Source organism: Drosophila gunungcola, assembly GCF_025200985.1.
Source record: "Drosophila gunungcola strain Sukarami chromosome 3L unlocalized genomic scaffold, Dgunungcola_SK_2 000002F, whole genome shotgun sequence".
Lineage (NCBI taxonomy): Eukaryota > Metazoa > Arthropoda > Insecta > Diptera > Drosophilidae > Drosophila > Drosophila gunungcola.
The window spans coordinates 7187521-7208344 of record NW_026453178.1 but is presented as its reverse complement, the minus strand read 5'-3'; the positions used below and the strand labels follow the sequence as shown (position 1 = coordinate 7208344).

At 36.4% G+C, this 20824-nt stretch overlaps 1 protein-coding gene across 1 annotated transcript; it reads left to right on the top strand.

The window, feature by feature from the left end:
* The first annotated feature begins 14592 nt into the window (after window positions 1–14592).
* LOC128257132 (uncharacterized) lies at window positions 14593–14878 on the top strand. Its single transcript, XM_052987973.1, has one exon. It carries the CDS (start codon window positions 14634–14636, stop codon window positions 14787–14789), a length of 156 nt encoding a protein of 51 aa, XP_052843933.1. The 5' UTR covers window positions 14593–14633; the 3' UTR covers window positions 14790–14878.
* The last annotated feature ends 5946 nt before the right edge of the window (window positions 14879–20824 follow it).

The following is a 20824-nucleotide window of genomic DNA, read 5'->3' as shown; positions in this document are numbered from 1 at the left end:
TTTTCATTTTATTGTTTAATTTGTTACAAGTCTTTGTTTTTTCCTTGCAACAGAAAAATAAGTTTCCAATCGTTTTCCATGTCAATCTCTATTTAACTTGCACTTGGAGAAGGTCATGTACATAGGTGACATATTGATGGCCACCAAGCTTCATTGGCAGGCATGGCAGGATCCAAAGCAGAGGAATTATGAACAGCCCGCCTGAATGCTGATGCTCAGAGCCATATGCCCGGCAACTTGGAGAGTTTTAATGGGAAACCGCAGACCGATGCAAATCCCCTTGCCAATCGACCCTAAACATCCAGCAAACCAGCCAGTTGAAGTTTAAGGTCAGGGCAGAGCTGAAAAAGCACTTACTATGGAATCGAAGGGGCTGGCAGACAGACAACTTATTGCCTTATTGATGGAAAAAACTCAGCTGTCAGTTGAATTATGATTGCTATCTGTGCACTTTCAAAGTCAAAGGTGCGGAGGATAAAATATACATGTAGACGAATTGATATTTGTATATCCATGGGGCAGACTTCAAAGAATTGGCCAGTAAATCGCGCACATTTTGACCTAATTTATTTTCAGCTATATACGAAATCAAATTAATGCTTCACACTTCATAAATCGGACACTGAAAATGAGCAGATAAAAAGGCGCCCAGCTAAGGTAGATACGATTTTCATACGAAACTAAAAATACAACCGAGTCGCTTTATAAATACATTAGCACCTCAATCAGCCGGATAATGACGTTGGCCAAACAAATACCACATTGCAATGAACACAAACCTAAATGGGAATCATTTAAAAACAATAACCAAAGGTGTAGCCAGGTGGATCGTGCCATACGCAAAAATTAAACACCTATGAGGCAAATAAAATAAACATTAAAATCGAAATTAAAAGAACGATCTAATAGGAAATTTTGGCATTGTACTAATTGCACACTTTATTGTTTTATTGCTCAAATTTGTTGATATTTAAACAATATACTTTTTTAAATAAGACTTTTTATTTTCGATCTATATCCTTGTCACTTAAAATGTAAAAACAACTAAAGTGAAGGTCACATTTAATTTAAATTTATATGCAAATAATATAACATCGTTACGAGCAGCAACAAAAGCGGTTAAGCAACTTAAAGCAACCCATAATTTCCCCACCGACACTTGCTGCTTTTGAGGTGGGCGAATAAAGGGGGGCGTTTAACCCTTTCTTGCCTGATACAACCACCAAGGAAATTGCTCAAAATTCGCCACCAAATTGAAAAGTTCTCGAGCGTTTTCAGCCACTTCGCCGGTCCTCTTGTGTGCGCTCCATTTGCTTGTGGCCTTCGCTTTTGGTTTATGTTTTATGATTTGTGCTTTTGTTTCTGCCTGATGATTGCCACGATTCCGATACTTGGCTGAGCAAATTGAAAGTTTTTCCGCAATTTTTGTTTTGTGGCCACTCGAGAGTTTACCATTTTCGCACACTAAAACTATTTCCACATAGCCCTCTCACTGCTTATCGCACTTCTTGGTATTTGCAAATTTCTGAAAAGTCCAAAGTCGTTGAGTTGGACCGTACATTTTCAAGGAGCTGATTCTTTAGTTATAGTAATTGGGCCGAAAATGCATTTTCCATCTACATCCTTGGTTTCGATTTAAGACTAGAGCGTGGCAACTTTCAATGGCTTAGGAACAAATTGGATAAGCCTTTGTACGGGTGGAATACTTAGGGCAAACAAGGAGTTGTAGAAGCGGCCCCCAAATGATTGATGATTAAGTCAGTTTCCCAAAAAAGTATTAACAGCGAAGGATGCGAAGTACATTTAGTACGCCAAACAGAAAGACTAATGGATACTCTATAGATCATTTTGATGTTTGCAAAATTATAATATAATAAAAAAATCTAAGAATTATGTTATTAACGTTTTCTTTTAAAAATATTCTTTCTCAGTTTTCAAGATATTAGCAATTTACACTAAGGCCAAGATTTACCTGGGTACCCGTTAATAAATATTGATTACAAATTATTTGGATTTTTTGTTTACCGAAGTGCTAAGAAAACAGATTCTCAAATTAATTTATTTTAAGTTTTTAAACATTTTTACCTACGAGTAACAGAAGTAAAATTTTTGTTCTTACCCAATCGGATAATCTAGTCATTTTACCCTTCCAAGGACTTTTTCCTGGAAAGCGACAAACACGCAGAGGGCATAAAAGTCAAACTCGAATCGATCAACATTTTTGTAGCATTTTTTCGACAAAGATGATGATGAATTTATGTTGGAAAGAGGAGAGATTAGGGCGCCAAATATATGAGGCACCCCCAACGGTCAGGCAATTTCTTTCGTAAACAACGCCACATGTCGTGGATTTCGTTTCACTTTTCGCTTCCTTTTACCGTACCCATTCCCATATTTATGCTCCGACTCTTAGGCCATAAAAATGCCTGAAATATGCTGCTCATATACATATACGATATATGGAGTGTTCTGAACCAGGTCTACGTGGTTTGCTTCGGGGCGTCACCTAGGACGAGGCGGGAAGACAAAATCGTCCCAGCAAAGTAAATTACTAGCCAGCGGGTAGGCATGTCTCCGACTACTCTCTCCTGCGACTGCTCCTTCTGCCTTAAGGCTGCACTGAAAAACTCTTTCAAAATAAAGCCTACGAAATACAAATTAAAAATTTTATAAGAAATATGTGTTTTAAATGACTTTACAAAAAGGATTTGTAATAATTTGTTACAAGTGATTTAAGGTATATATAGTTAACAATTTTACATTCTTAAGTTTTATAATAACTTGTTTGAACACAATTTTAATTGTTAGTTGACAAATGAAAAAGTAAAATTGTTTTAATTAATTTTGCAATGATAAAAATTACAGTTAACAAGACAGGCCAATATTTTAACAACTACTAAAAAAGATTTTAAAATATTGATTTACTCAAATAAAATTGAAATACAGATCTAAAATTCAAAGCACTGATAAGCCCAATACAATTAAAACCATAAATGTCGTCAATGTCTTTGCTTACTTCACAAGTCTAAAGAATATTGCGTATACGACTTGTTGTACAGAAACTTTGCCAATATATTTAAGTACTCCAGTGAACATTTTTATAATTTGTCGATTTTAATATTACTTTTCTCAAAAAATGAGATCTAGAAAATATTGTAAAGAGGAGACGAATGGATTAGGTTTTTATCTCAGTGAGCGGCTGTCCCGGACTGGTCATCAATTATAACAAGTGCTCGGCCAGTACAAATTGAAGGCGTAAATTAGCCCCGTCCCGGGAAACTGTCAGTGAGCCTCGTCCCTGCCTCATCCGCAGCCTCGACTCAAGTGGCGGCATGGCCAGTGGCCATAGCCATAGCCACTCCCTGCTCGAGTGGGTGTCAATTGTGCTTATTGAAAAATATGGCACGCTGTCGGGAATAGGCAATTGCCGCAAAGAGATCCCAGAAAATGCTGCTTTAAGCCAACCGAGTTCCGGGAAATTCCGGGAAAACATTGCTATTAAGCGTTTGCCTAAGCCACTAAAGCCGAATGGCAAACAAGAAATCGTTTTTCGTCTCAAATTTCAACGCCCTGAGATACCATCTTAATTACCCATCCACACACGCACAAGGACGGGAAAAATGAGAATACTTGGAGACAAGTCAATGACCTAGTTGGGAAAACCCGGCGGCGGTCAGCTTCACTTGAATATAGCACTGTTTGCTCCGACTTTCAGTTTTCTTGGGCTCCACCCTTTAATGTGTTTTTGTTTTTGGGTATGCTGGGAAATTATGGAGAACTTATTGAAAGACAAACCTTTACACATAGTTGTTTATTGCGAACATTATGACATTAATCTATAAATGTTCTTTTTAATATTCTTACATCACAGTATATACTATTTTCAAAACATATAAATCTGTTTTTCCGCAGTCTTTAGTTAATTGAAAAAGGTCATACATATTTTCAGTAAATATTTCTCGAACGTTGTAAACTATCATTTTTTTTTCAATTATAAATTTTTTTTTTAATTTTTATAATTTAAGAACAATTTAAAAGTGAGTTCGAGCGTAATTACATATTTTCCTTATTCTGCTAATTTCTTGAACTACAGGGTAATCCGAATTAGAGTATTTTTGGCTCTTTCTGACTTTACTTTCACTTTTGGCTCTTTGCTTTTCTAAGGCGACAAAACAATAACGATTTCCTTTTGGAAGCAAACTTTTGGGCTCACACTTCCAGTTCCTGCTGTTCCTGGCGGACTTGGACCAGTAGGAAAACATTAATTACATAAGCACACACCGGAAGGGAAAGGAAAGGTAGGAAAAGGCTCACCTGCATAGTTGGCATGGCAGGGAATGGAATGGAACACAAACCTAGGCAAACCCAGACAAACATTTGCGAACATTAGTTGCCTACTTTGCGGCGGTTTCCTTGCCCAGAAAAACCACCCATTTTCCTCCATCCGCCAGCATTTCGGTGTGTAATTTGAGTTTGTTGTGTTTGCCTCACTTTTATTTCGGTTTACTTTGTGCGGACATAGTTATTTATGCCTCCTCATCTCGCACACTCTTACTTTAGTTTCCTTTTTTCTGAAATTTTTTGTGGGTCCTTGGGCCATTTTTCCCCTGTTCCTGCGTGCTTTTTTCGACGACAGATGAGCGTTTCATTTTCTCTCCATAATTGTGGGCTGCAGCCCACAAAGATTTACCAATTGGCCGGCGAGCAGGGTTTATTTTTATCCCGAACAACTGACGAACAGGCACGTGTTTACGTTTTTGCCAAAAGAAAACTCTCTAACCGAGTGTTTCCCATAATGAGCTTCAATTCGTGGCTCACTTTTCCCTAATGATGTGTTTGTGCTTGCACCGGTGATTGTCGTATTGGCAATCAAAGAATGGTGTCCTGGAATAAAGCCACTCTGCTTTATTTAAATTCAGCTAACAATAAGTTGGTCTTCCAATCCAAAAGAAACATTTCGGTCTTTATAGGGGCTTAGAGGCTTCCTTATAGCACAGAGAAACACTACAACGTAATTATTACGTTTTTAATTTTAGTTTTCTCAATATTAAATATATATTTTTATTCAAACTATAATATATCATTTTTCTTTTATATTTTTTTAGCCAATAAGATATTATTAAATAGGTAAACATTATTTCGAGCTGTTACAAACTTTCTATGTGTACTGAAAGAGTACTTAAATTCGAAAAAATACATTCACTTTGTGAAAAGTTTGATTTGGTGGAAACATTTTACCTTTTAATGCCAGACTCCATTACCAGGCTTGCACTTGTCGAAATCTCCTCGTTAGCCGAATTTGACTTGAGAGACTAAGTTAATTAATGTTTGCCCTCGGTCTCCAGCTTGTCAAATGCAAATGGAAAACGCTCGAAAACAAAAATTAAATTTATCTTAATGTGCCGTGCTCTTAAAGCCAAATGAATCCTATGCAAATGGTCACACAGCTTGGGCAAAAGTTTTCGTCTTCTGTGAATTTTAAATTAAAAGTAAATCCCAACGGGGACCAACAGCGGATCTCTCAAAAAAATGAAAAAGGTGAGGCTCCCAAATCATTTTGACATCATGAGCAGCCCAAATGGCGAACCCGCAAAAATATGCAAAAATAAATAGGAATACCCAGTCAGCAGCAGGGAGAGCCCATCCAGAATGAGCCGCTGTGCAATCTTTGGTTCCGACTTGGCCATTAGTCATTATTGACACATTCTTTCCGCCTTTTTTTGGCTCAGATGCCAATGCCCCGGGCACAAAGTCTTTTTCGTTTTTCTACGATTTTTCTTGTGTTTGTTGGTCGAAACGAAAGTCAGACGCTCGATGTCCATGTCCAATTTTGTGTAGCTCCTAAGTGATATTTCCGCTTGGGTTAACATATTGTTAACGTTCTTTGTTTTTTATCTGCATTGTTCATTTCCGGAAGGGGAGTCTCTTGGGGTATGTGCGATTAGCAATACAGAATGTTGCTAAATGATTATAGGGTTACTTTTTGCAAAACATCTAGTTTCTTATATAACAAATTATCATCATCATACACGTTTTTGCAATATTTGTAAGGATATGAAAACTTATTAAAAAACAGCCCAGTCTAAATTAAGTAACATTATTTTATCTGAGCTTCGAAATATTTTTGATTATTTGATCATATAGTAAAAATTCAATAAGCCCCATAAATCATATTATTTTGGAACTCTCTTGATATAAAAAATAGAAAACAAACTTGTAGGTTTACTTACACATTTGCTTATTATAAAAACAAACGAAAGATTTAGTACAGAAGAAAATATTACTCTGAAGTCAATAATTTTGTAATTATTTTTAAATCTATTTTATTGCTCATTGACAATTTTTCTTAAGAATCTTACTCAAATCTAGTCTACGGGTGTCGTTCTTTTTTATTCTGACTACACAAGGGGTATTTCCCATCAGTATTGTTTTCTCTTTTTCCTATCGGACATGCCAAGCGCCAGACAAAACTAAATGGCGGCGAAATACAAAGCCGGACGCTAGCAGACAGCTTGGCATCGACTCCGGATTTAAGTAGGACTACGGATACTGCCACGGCAGCGACTACGGGACTGCTGCTCCGGCTGCCTGTTTCCCGGATTACAGGTCAATGATGTATGTTGTTAATTTGCCAAACAGCGACGGCAGCAGCATCAGACACAAATGACCGTCGGGATGAATGGACGGAACAGAAGGTGGAGCCTTGGAATTTTCTCTTTATTTTTCTCCTGCGGTCAAGCCTTTTGATGTTTAATTCACAAGCTGTTTGGTCAAAGGACTGTAAATAAAGACTGGCAGATGCTCAAATGCTTTTGAAAGATAACTAAAGTGTTTAGAATTAGTTGAACAAAATGAGAGGAAAAATGTGCGCTTATTTAGAGAAGGCTAATTTACAAAAATATTTTCGTTTATAAAGAGTCACTGACCTTCACAGGGTATATATTAATTTATATATACTTAAAAATATATGTCATTTATTGAAGAAAAAAAATAAAAATCTTGTTTAAAAATCAAAAAAAAAAAATGTAAATAGTACAAATAATGTATTTTTGTATGACATAAAAAATGTATCTTTTATTTATTTTTAAACAATTTATATTATGGTCCCCGTTAAAAGTTGTTTAATTTGAAACACAACAATTTTCGTTATTTAAAATTTGCCAAAGTTGTAGGTAAGCTTTTGTTTGTCTGTGCTGTTTTATTTCCTCGAATTTTTGTAGTTGCTCGCAGGAGCAGTAAACCCTTATTCAAGTAACGCAAGGGGCTTACAACTCTCTCTTATTTCTTACAAAATCAAAGGGAAACAAAAGTGGCCCCCAAGTAAACAACAGCAATAAAAGTGCTGAAAAGTAAACCAAAACCAAAGCCAAAGCCATTGCCTCAGCTCGTTTTCTTTCGAAAGTTGAATCTCAGTGGGACACAATTCCAGATCTACCTTCTAAACAGGTTAGCCACTTACTATAAGACGGCTTGATTGCGATAGAAGTATTTCAAGTAATTAAATGTACAGCTGGCGATGTCAAAATAATAATTAAGCTGACAGCATAATGAGAGGTCCTCCTACACTTTTCCATTGTTGCTCGGAATGGAAATTGATTGAGGTGAAGGACCGGAATTCGCCCAACTGAGGCAGGCGGAACTAATTGAATTTGCCAGCAGGAAAATTAGAAAGTAGGTGAGAGAACCGACGAAGGCGTCAAGGTGCCAAAGGCCGCAAGCGGAGATTCCTTTGATTGCTCTGGTCAGAAGGCCAGCTGGAAAGGGGCAACTTTGGAGAGGAGGAACCGACACTTTGGAATCAAGGACTCTGAAACTCTGGAGGCGATAAAATATAAAATCTGTTTTGAAACAAAATGTTAAAGGCACTTCCAGTTCTAACAGATTTATTCTTGTCAGCTTCAATTTAAACTAGTGATTAAAAAGTAAGACACATATTGTATGTGATTATTAAGAAAAACAAAAATAATGTATAATAGACAAAAATGTGAATAAAACTTTAAAACTTTTTATAAACTTTTATTTATTCGATCATAATAATAGAATTTATTATATTATATTATTAGAGAATGCTTTTATAAAAGTATCGAATTGTAATTGTAATTTTTTTAGAATTTAAGTTTTTATTTTTCCTTACCTATGTTTGTACTACAAATAATTGAATAATTTATTACGGTGTCTGAGATAAAATTTTCCTTTCGTTGACAGCGCTCACACGTAGAGAGGTATTCAAATATCCTGGCATGTGTGGCATGCGTTTCGCCCAGAAAATCAGTAAATTTGAGACAGAGCCCGGGATCTATTTCAATCACATTGTGATTGTTATGCCAATATTAAGTTCAAACTACTGCAATTTACCAGATTGTTCGGTGAGCCTTGTGTGCCTTCTGAATAAATGCATTCTGCATTCTCATTGGGCTTGACAAATGTTGCCTGCCGCAAGATGATACCCAAACATATTAGATTTTGATGAGTTGCCCACAAATTCACAAATACGAATCGAAATAAATTTCTGGCCTCAATAGAAGTTCTGCTGACAAAATCAGACAGCGGTAAAAGGGGTTAGGGCATAACAATAACAACGGGAACCCAATGCAAATACCATATCTGGCGACAGAATACGAGTGCTCAGGCAAAATATTTGATGTTGAGGTTGAGATAGTTTGCTGGTCAGGCGGTCGAGATAAAGATTTATTACAATGGCAGCTCCTTTCGCCTTTGGCAGCTGCAAAATCCCCCACTCGAATAAAGGTAAACATTTCGGAATTAAAACTGAAACATACAAATAATTGAAAAGCACTGAGAAAGTTCTGCTTCTGCCCCAGCTTGCTTTTCGAGTGCTAATGAGCTTTTGGCTTTAATAAATCAACAAAATAAACGAGAGAGATAGAGCCGCCAGTGGCAAATGAAAACCAAAAACTATATGAATCCACTCAGTGCAGCTTTATTAGTTTTTCGCCTGCAGCTCAAGCTGCTAAACGGATGGAAGTATTTTTCGGGGGCATACATATTATCTTTGCAGTATTTTGAATATTTTGAATTTTTAATAATAATTGAGTATAAATGGTCAAGTGGCTGGTGCAGACAGCTTGAGTGCATGCAAATTGAAATGTTGCAGTTGGCTTGTGCTAAAAGTGGGTTTAAATGGAGGTCAAGTGGGTTAAAAAGAGTTAAGAGACCAAGATACTGCATACTGCTGTTTCTAATGAGTGCAAGCATAGCTGTAATTGGCAGGTGTCAAATTAGAAAAGGAAAATCTAAAACACTTTTAGTCAAACCTTACAACTTTTAAAGTTTTATTTGAATCGTCTTTTGCGGGTTTTAATTGTGGACAAAAATGACTTTATTTTAAATCTGAATTTGATTTTTAATATTGCATTTTAAAATAATAATATGACCACGATTTTCTCAAAACTGGAAGGTGGTGCAAAGTTTTCGGTTTCGGATCAGTAGTTTGCAGATTAAATTCTTGCAGAGTCATAAGCGCTTAACCTAAGCAGTGTAATTCATTAAAACTAAATTATATTTTTATTTATATTATTCACTTGTAAGATTGTTATATGATAAAAGAAATTTTTTATAAAAGAATTCTTTTAAATTAAAAACAAAAACCCTTATATAAAAATGTTACTTAACAGTGAAGAGAAAGACACGACAAAACCACAAAAGTCTGTCAATCCGAAGAAAATCAGTGACACAACTTTGTTCCGAGCTTTGTTTTTCGTGATTATGAACCGCAAGTGCCTACACAGAAGTACTTTAAGCGTTAAAAACCGACATGGAGCCTATGACAAAATTATAGCTCTTACATTACACTCCCATCAAAAGAGCATCAGCATAAAACGGACCCATCTTAGATTCAATTTGACAGAACACGGCGACAGGAGACATTAACAAAGCCGACCACACGAGCCAATTTGCGGCTGTCCCCTTCGCCACAGGTAACTTTGCACCACCCATTTGCAGCAACTAACCAACCCACAGCCACTCAACACCACCCAAACCACACCCGAAACACGCCCACCTGCCACTTCACGTGGACCCGTAAAACTGCGGCAACTTCAACTCATTAAAAGTAGAGAGCTGGCAAAAAGTTCAACCAGCCCGCAGCACGTTCTATGTGGATATTTATTCGACAATTCCCAAATGTGAAATGCAATTAGATGTCACCTGAATATGTAGAAATAGCTGTGTCCTTTTGAAAACCATAAATTAGCAGCGGGTCCGCGGCTAAAGAACAACAATTAGACACAAAGTTGTCCACTAAAATTAAGCATTAAATTTGATGGCAGGAACTTTTTAATTGTCTGTGATAATTCAAACAACAGGCGGAACCGCCAAACAGCCAAAATTCAGGTGCCGAAAATTGGGAGCAGAATATTCCTCCGGTTCTGTTTTGCATTTTGTAGCACAAATGGGGTCTTGCCGCTTGTCAACGGCAAACTTTTGGGGCATTGTGTGGACCTTTTTGATAACCAAAATGTTTTTTGCCAAAAACCTGGGAGAGTGTCATTATGACAGAGAGGTCGTTACGAAAGGTTACAGTCAAGTGTGCTGAAAAGAATGTGAAATTATTATAAAATATTAAGGCACATTTTAAAATGTATTATTACATGCACTTAAATCTTTATTTTAACAATTAAGTCAACTGCCCCTTAAGCTGACGTTGACAGACAGGTGGCAAGGGGCGACGGGCTTAAAGGGGCTTAAACGGAAAGGAGGATTCCTGCAGCTGGCTAGCTACATGGGTGCAGTCTGCAATCCTGTCAAGCCATCGGGCCACACTCGAGTTCAGAGCCCGAGCCCTGAACTTGACAGAGTGAACTTAAATTGGCACGAAAGCCAGTTGGGCGGACACCACGTGAGGGGCCAAACCACCTCCTCAAGGCCTTGTCGGCTAATTAAGTACTTGTCCAATGGCTCTGGTCTTCGAATCGATGGCACTTTGGATGGATAAACCTGATGTGACATGATTTCACTTCGTGCGTAGCCACACGTGTGTTGTCTGTGGTGAAGATTTGTGGCGGGAAAAGTTATACTCGCATGACTTAATAAAAATAAACTGATTCGTCCAATTAACAGGCGTCAAATTAATTTGTACATTTACTAACAAAACTGACAATTATAACTGCAGAACTTGGCTAAAGAAATATATTTTACATATTTATAGAATTTTTACTCAGTAGAAGTTTTGAATATTCTGGTCGTAGTTTTTTTTCCGCCTGACGTACTGAACAAGTATACAAAGTATTCCATCCAATCCAAATTTGATATTAATTAAAGGAAAATGGTTCATAGTTTGTTTTCATTAAATCTTAATGAATTAATAAGTGAACAATTTGTATAGTCGAACTTTCTTTTCCACCAAATAGCCATTAATATTAATAAAATGTTGACACGTGTTTCAGCTTCGTAAGTAGTAATGCTACAAAATTTTAAAATATTTTTTGTTAACTTTTGAACTTAATGTTCAATCTTTCGTTTTCAAGTCATGTAAGAAATTAATAATAATGCTTGTTAAAAATGGCTTTTAATAATGATTGACTAAACAGGCCTATTTAAACACGCTCCATTTACGACTATGCATTTAGTTTTAATAATTCTTTCTTAGCAAGGAGTTGTGTGACTTTTGTGTCGTGTTCGTCTAGACTAATTAATAATATTCCGTGTCGAGTGCTAAATTAGACAAAAGCAGCCAGCGAAAAGCTGCAAAGTATCAGCAACAATAAACCAAATAAATTCGCTGGCATTTGTTCCATGTTAAAATAGGGAAAAAAGTGGAAAACTGAGCCGAGAACCGACAAAGCCTTCTTTGTGTGCAGGCCCCTTATGAAAACTGAGATTAATACGCAGATTACAGCCAAGTTATAATTACTGGCGTCCCGAAACGAAAATAAGCGAGTAGAGCCGAGTAAATTGAGCTGTCAAGAGTGCAGCCAAAAAAGACCATGAGATGGGTTCGTTCGGTTGCTTCGGTTCAAGTCAAAAGTCGAGGTCTGGGCCAGGTTAAAGTATCCCAACTCCTGACCAAATTGATTTAGCTCAAATGTTTGCCTCGGCATTCAAACATTTAGGCAATTAAGGAACTGTTTTTGGAAACATAAACATGAAATGCTCCTGAAGCACGTCCTCAAAGGCACAGTGGTTGTGCAAAAATAATTTACAATTTAAAAGAAAGTAGAGAATTACAAAAATTAAATGAAAAATACATTTTTGAGGTTGCACAACAACGAAAGGCGACGAGAAATTTTGTAAGTGTGTAATTTTGGACAACTTTTAAAGAGTGATTTGATTGGCATCTCGCAAAATTTTTATTAATTGATCCAGAAATTAAATGGATCTCTGTCATTAGTTTTTAGTTTAATTAACAATTTGTTGTATTACTTAATAACATATTATTATATAATATATATTTATTGAAATTACTTTTTTTTGCAAAAATAGATAGACTCCGAATTTAAATGTATTTTTCTAAATTCATATTCTTCAACGCACTGTATCAAGACCATGAAAATTGCGTGTAATTGGTAACCGAAAAGCGAAACTTTGTCTCAATGCCAAAGCAAATGGCGTTTTATTTTTCGCCAGGCTACGAACTCAATTAGCTGCCGTGCGTAGCGTAATTAAGTTGTTGCCACGCCCATTTCGATAACCTGAACTGCCACTACCGCCCACTACCGCCCACTACCGCCCACTACCGCCCACTACCGCCCACTACCGCCCACTACCGCCCACTACCGCCCACTACCGCCCACTAACGCCCACGTCCCCCGCCCACCAAAGGATCCACTTTAATGCCACCTGGCGGCGCCTTGCGATGTGTATGCAAAAACATTACACGGAACGCTTCGGGTCTGGCTTAAATTAATTTATCACGTGCCGAAATAAAGCAACTTCCAGTTGGCTTCCTCTCCCCATTTTTCGAGTAATTAATTGAATTCGAAGCGGAGGAGCCCCTAAAAGAACGCTGCAAAACTTAAGCCCGAGCAAATATTTCTCACCCACCAGAACTTAAAATAAAAACTTAAACTTAAGTTTAAGTTTCTTTTTCGAAGTCGGAAGCATTCTGCTATCAGCTTACACCATTATGGCCCAATTCGAGCTCCCCATATGACCGACTTAAGTCCGACTAATCAGTCAGCTCAGTTCCACAGGTTTTCCGATTTTCCTTGTCTGCTTTTGCTTTTCGTTCTATCCGAAAAGAGGATTTTATTCATTCATTAAGAAATGCATGAGAGAATCGTTTTCTTTAGAAAACGTTAGATGCTTAAAAACAAATGCTTAAGCGTTAATTTCGTACTACAATGTTTAATTTTACAATGCGATTTTTCTCTGTGTGTATTAATTCCATAAACATTTTGTTTAATTATTTAGTTTTCGACTATTTTTAATTTGGACACTGTAAACATTTCTGGTTGTCAAATAGCTCAAGGAACAATTAAGATAAATTAAGTTTAGTTAAAGTCAAAAAGCTTGTGTGAAAAAAAAAACTCTGTAAAACAAACGCCAATAAAAAGTTGACACAGGTATTTCAGTTAAAACAAATTACAAATATTACCAATTTAAATAAAAATACATTTCTTGAAAAGAATCTTTTTATCAAACAAATTAAAGGACAAATTAAAGTTGATTGAGGTGTGAGAATCGAAAACTAAGGAAGTGAGGAGGATTTAAGCTGATGATGTGGTTGATGCAAAGAACTCTATTCGATTCGCAAACAAATTCAAACAGAAATGTAATTTAAATGAGCTAGAAGGACTGGAGACATTTAAAGAGTGGGAACGGGGAGAAAATGGGGAATGGAATGTGTGCTTGTGGATTGCTCGTTTCGCTTGTTTGCCCTGCAGATTTGCTATCAAGCATACGCCAAGTGAGCCATAGAAACAGAGAAGGTCAACGGTGAAAAGTGAAACTAGAGTGAAGAGTTTGCGTAAGTGATTGCCTTTTGTAATGCCGGAAAGACCTTGAACGGTAACCGATAAATCGCAATATCTCTTGTATAATCCGAATCTTATACTCTTATAAATGTATCAGCTTGGCAATAAAACAGGGTATTAAGGGCTGATTAGGTCCTCTGTCTAATAAATGGGAATAAAACTAAAGTTCCTTAAAGAAATTTAAGATGTTATCATAACGATATCCTAAATCTTTTAGAAGAGCGATAAGGATTTTGAATAATCTATAGGGCTTAAGAATTAAAATATAAAATCATTTCTGATCAGGTTCATCTGCCGAAGTGGCTTATAAATGTCGTTATTTCGAAAACTGTTAAAACCTTAGAGTTGCACAGAATAAATGTAGCTTTAGAATCGTGGTTTTGAGTATGTTTTTAGCAAGCAAAAAATAAAAAAAATGCACATGGTTGTTTTTGCTTGTTAAAATAATGATAATGGTGGTAGTCACGACCGCAAATATTAAACATATAACACATTTATTCATTGTTTTTTTGTTTGTTGGTGTGGCAAGTATCAAATAGTCGATACACACTTTTTCTTGGCTCGGCACTCGACGAACCAGAATCCACCCTAAATAATAACCATTAAATCGCCATATCTGGAGTTAAGTTATCGGGTATGCAGTGTAGTATAAATAGAGCCCAGATCCGACAGACAGATCATCCAACGATATTCGCCAAGATGAACATCATTCAAGGTTGCGTTCTGGTTTTCCTGGGCCTGGTGCTCACCGCCGTCGATGCCCAAACCCCAGTCCGAAACGAAACTAGCAAGGACAGGGCCTGCGGACCTGGCCGTTACTACAACGAATTCCGCCGCACTTGTCTGCCTTGGTAGGGAATTGTCCTAAAAAGTTCGCCAAATTCCAATTTAATTGCTACAATGTGCTAGTAAATAAACTGCAAAAAAAAATTTACAAAATCTTATAGCTTGATCTTCTAAGTGTAGATCGATGACTGGCTTCGAAACTTAAACATCTTAACAGTCAGGTTTTCTGAAAAAAGTAGGTTCGAGTTATAGAGTAAATTATGCCTGTTTTTTACTCTCTATAGTAGACTAGAACGACTTTATAGGTTTTAAAGTCTGAAATTGGTTATCAAACAAAATTAGGATATCAAATAAAAACACTCCCAAGCTAAGCAAAAAACTAAAATAGTATAACAGCGCAATAGAGGCATAAAGTGTCTATGCCGTTTAATTTCAATTTAACTCTAAGTTGCTAATCTTTAAAATGAACTACGTGCACTTCGATAATTTTATTTTCTTGAGTAAGTTTAGGAAATTAAAGTAACAAAGTAAAGTAAGAACTAAGCTAGGAGTAAATTGGAACACTCAATTGGGCAGTACTTCAAGGAGCTTCTTTATGCACATTAGGGCTCTGTGAAAATTTTGCCATAGACATTGCCAGAGATTTCTTGAATGCCCAACTTTTCGCCTTCACTGCTCGTTAATTAATTCACCCCGAACAAGCACGGTTTCCCCGTCCCAGGAAGCCGCAGCATAAACCAACTTGTTATGGCTTATTAATTTTGCATGCAGCCGCGACTGCAGTCAGGCCAACGTCATGTAAACATGTGCAGGATCCAGTGGCTTCTTCTGCCAACAATTGGGTTTTGGGTTCTGGGTTTGGGGCTCGCAGCTGAAAACTCGAAACTGGGAAAGACAGACTGATGGGAGTGCTCTTAGCAAAAGTTAAAGCCTGCTCGGCGGTGATTTATTGCCAATGAATGCGGGCTCTGCGTTGCACTCAATCGGATAACTGACTGACAATCATAGATTTTTTTCCAAATATTTATTATTATCTGTGGGCAATCTTTGGCAGGCAATAAAACGTTTTTCTGCAGAAAACATGTTGCCCGCTGGCGTAAAAACTTATTTACCGACTGAATGAAAATTTTCCGCTTGATTATTTGTAACGTTTTTACGGCCCATATTTGCTTTCCATTTAATTTCAATTATCGTTTGCGGAATGCCATTTTTTAATCTAATTTTTTGGATCATTTTTACATGACAAACATTGTTGTATAACAAAAACTAATATTGACTCAATTTAATTGAGATTTCTTTTAACCTTTTTTGTAAATAATTTCTTTAATTGCCGGACATAATTTTATAATTTTATATGTTCAATTTTTCACTTATAATTATTGAGATAAACCAAATTACTTACGAAAATTAAATTAGTTTCGCTTATAAAAAATGTTTCAATTAGGGCACATAATTAAATCAAACAGCTAGTTAAAGCAATTTAATTTGAGTTCAGTTTTTATAACCCAAAAGCATACGAATGAGTGTGGTAGGTGGCGGTAAATAGTGACATTGCTATTACACCTTAAACAATTTTTTTTTGAGGGGCACTTAAAAAAAACCAGTTTTTTCATTTGCTTAAGTTATGTAATTGATCGAAACTAGTATTTTGAATTTAAAAGCATTTAAAATATATTTTTTGTAATGTTCACATAATGTTGTTTAACTGCCTTGTTTGATTGTAACCGTTTATGTTAGCCTTTATATCAATAAATTTCTTTTTGCCCATCTCAAGTGCTGCTCCATTATGGCCCCGGTCGGATATTGAGCCAATATTTAAGCTTCTGTTTTATGGCCATCGACAAATGTCCAAACATTGGCAGCTATTGTGACAGTTGCTGCCTGTCACAACCAACTGGGGCAGGAAAATAGTGAGTCCTAACCCCTTGATTCCTGTTGAGAGCGGGAGACTGCGTCACAAAATGAGTGCGTCATGCGAGGAGCATCCTGGATACCCACATTCCTGAAAAACAAGCAAACATAAATTCTAACGAGCTTGTCAAGCGAAACAGGCGAGCCAACTACTTCGACATCGACGCATCGCTATATAATTGACTCCCCGATGCCTGGATGTCGGGCAGTTTATCACTTTGTTGTCGGCGATGGCGTTTGCTAATAATGCTGATGCCCTCGATACGAGTTGCCTGATTATGATGATGCGACGATGCTTATCCGGTCGAGATCTGTAGGCTGAGCTTTGGCAAACACTGCGTATGCGTAATGTGGTCAATTAGGCCTGCTTTGAAATTGAAATTAATTTCGTTTTATTTTACCCCAATTGCTTATTTTACACATCGATAAAATAAACAGGTTCATAAAGAAGTATAGCTTTGAACTATATGGATCGACTATAATGATCGACTATAGGGATTAACTATTTTTAGCTTGAAAGTAAACTACGGCGAATACTTGGACCTAATTAAAAACTACATTTTTAAACTCTTTTTACTTTTCCCATACTGAATATGTGATTGTTTGATAATAAGCTTGCTTTGAAGTAAGAAGTAAAAACTAAAATATATAAAGTAACGATTCTTAGCTTGAAAGTATTTCCGCTTTGATAGGTTACTATCTCGAGTAAAACAAATTTCAGCATATATTAAAATACATTTTTTCCGTATAAAATAATTGGAACAAGCACAAAACTTACATACGAAATTGTTTTATCCTAGGCTGTGGTTTTGTTTACTTGTGGTAAGACAATTTTGAAAATAAATCTTTAATAAAATTTAATAATGTCCTAACGATAAATTCAAATTTTCCCCACTACCCCACTTGTTGAAATGCAATTTGAGTATGCTAAGTTTATTGAAAAAAGGTGGGCAAAAATGAAAATATTACCCTAGCACACTCGTTTTTTATCTGAAGTGACGTTGATTGGCGAAGTGAGTTCAGTTGAGGTCAAGTTCCTGCAACTCACACTTTAACTCTTACATCACTTCTGCTTTTGTCGCTAAAGAAAATATATTTTTTACGCTAAGCCCAAAAAAAATATGTTTTTCTTGCCACACGACAGCTTCCCTTTCCCTCGTGCTGGCGAAGTTCCCAAGCAAATATTTGAGCTGAGAACCTGCCGAAAAGTTTTCCCTGCGACAAGACCACACATCAAGGAGCTTCGCCGTGTGTCGGCAGATATCAAACAACGTGACTTGCCAACGGTTTTTGAGTCCTTGTTGATACTTCAAGCGCTTAAATTGATTACGAAATCTTTCAGTCATAATTATACCCTACCTAAAAGATGCTCAGCAATGACAGTTGTTTTACTAAAAGAAATAAATAAAAATTACATAAACGTAATTTTGACATGCAAATACTAATACTACTATACTAATTAGTATAAAATATCATTTACAAAAATTTTGTTAGGCCAATAAAATCAAATTTAAATTATTTTAGTTCGTAATATTACATTTTAACCAAATATTTTTTTCGTACTAAAACTTTTTTTCTTTTTAAGCTCGGACAAATGCCTAAATATACATTGACATAATTAGAATTATCAGAGTATTTGATAGCTTTTGTCAAACAACATTTCTCTTTTTCGCTTTGCATATCGGAAATCGGAAACTTAATCCGTTTACTTGGGAATTTGGGCGGATGTTTATTGTGGATTTTTTGGTTTGCGGCTCAATCATTTTAATGGCAGACTCGTGTTAGGCCTTGTTGGTAATTCATTTCATAGAAGAATCCACTCCAACACCCACTAAGCGAACATCCTTTGCGTATTTAGCTTCGTCCAGTTTCTGTTTCGTTTTTTCATTGTAGTCTTTGCTGAACATTAAAAATTAATTAAAACTGTGCAAAAAAAAAAAACAAATGAAATGCAAATAATTTTGTATTTTTTTTTTCACTACGGCATTGCAGTTAATTGATTCATTTACGCTTTGTGAAATATTTATTTAGCTCAATTTGCACTTTTAATGGTAAATTAAATTGACATAAAGCCAACAACCAAAACCAAATATCTAATGATTACTAAAATTCGAAAATACAAATTCACATTTAATCAGACAGTTGCCACTTTAAACTAAGAAATTGTTTGGATCTTTGAAAAACAAAAGATAGACTAACATTAAACATTTTTTTTTGCAAATCAAATTTAGAGTAGAAAATCGAGCATTGAATTTAAATCAATTGTTGTGTACCATTGCATAAAAATTGTTAACCTTATTAAGCTTCATACATTTGTATTATAAAGGCCAACGGATCCATGTATAAAAACTGCTGGATATTCTTAACAATTTCCATCTTTGATAAACAACAAGATAAGGTTGTTAACAAACTGTTTCAGAATCCATTTCCGAAATGAGTGTTATTTATCATCTATGAGTGATGCCATCAAACTTATGAGCGATTCGCAACACAAAAGATCCGAGCATATAAAATATGCTTATGCGCAGATAACCGAGTACGTATACGCCACGTGTGCGTGCATAAAAACGTTAAATTTTTGCGCGAAAAACTTTAAATTAGGAAAGCCAACGAGTAAAAGCAAGCGGCAACCAAGTGCTCGTGCGACATCCAAAGTTAGCGATGGAAAAAAAATCCATTTATCATATGGCTGCTGTCTGTACTTAATTTTTTATTGTTTTTTTTTTTTTGTACGGCTGCAAAAGTAACGAAAGACACTTGATTTGCGATATTTACATGACAAAAACTACTGGTAGGTAGGAGAAATAAATGATGACTCCACAGTTGGCATTTCGATGGCATGGCATTGAATGCCGTGAATGGCGGCATATTCAAATTACGTGCGATTCGAGTATCTATGAATATGCACACGGTATAGATATGTTTTGGCAGTAAATATGTATGTTTTCGCTCTGTTTTCCCTTAATACCGCTCAGGATAATGACGCTGGAGATGGGGCAGATGATGGTGATGACGATGACTATGCTGTGATCATTTGTGCTCCTTACGTGCTCATGTGTGCGTGAAAACCAGCCAAGATAGGGGGACAATGACAAGGATTTAAAGGGTGAAAGGGTCCCTCGGGGCAGCACGCATGTATGAATATTTATGCCGGCGCCTGTTTTTGTTTCTGGCCATCAGGCCTAAGATGAGCCAGCCAACTGAATGATTTGCGGCAAGTAGTGCCATAAATTAACCCAGTTAAGTGACATTCTTGAGTGGCCGCAGACGATAAATCGGGCTCTTTCTCCAAAAAGCAGTGCTTGCATACGTTTAATTTTCGAAGAAACCAACAAAAGTTAAACATAACTCAGATACTTCTGCTAGTAAATACCTTTAAATTCTTCTATATACATAACTACACTATTCTAAGCATGAACAGTTCAAATTAATAATATTATTAAGGGCTGCACTTACTACTGGAAAAAATGGTTACCACTATCAAAATAGTTCTAATTATGAGATTTTTATGAAAGAGGCAGCTGTCATTATCAAAAATCCATGTTTTTGCCTGCCCTTTGCAGTCAGACAGATAAATCACCGAAAAGTGCAGCTGTCGTACCGACCATGTCAGTCCTCTTAACGCATTCAATTCCTGTAGCCTGTGCTGTCCGGATTTCATCTGGTTTCGGTTTTGACCAGAAACCATGTCAAACTGGCCAAATTGCCGCCGCAGGCCACACCAACATCCATCGCGAGCATGAAACAAATTCCGCAATAAAATCGCAAAAATCATTTAAAATACATTCGCGCAGCAAACGCCTGTCATTGCGGCCGCAAACACACAGTCGCAATTTGTTTTCCTTTTCCCTCTGATAGATTGCCATCATTGTCACCAAATATTGAAATCGAAAGCCAAACGATTCGGTTTTTGGTGCCCCTTGCTTGCATGTTGACAGTTTACTTTTAAAATAAAATTATTGTATAAACAAGATGCTCCCACTCAAGATTTAATATCTTACTCATTCGGTCCTAAATTCTAAGCCACAAAACGTAATGTTCAATTAAATAAATTTTAAAACCAATCACAACATGGGCTGTTATCTACAGAGAGATAAGAAACAGGTTTTTCCATACCAATTTAAGTACAAACGTCATGTCCGATTGTGTTTACCTCAAAACAAAGTAGAGAAACCTTTCAAGTCAGACAAATC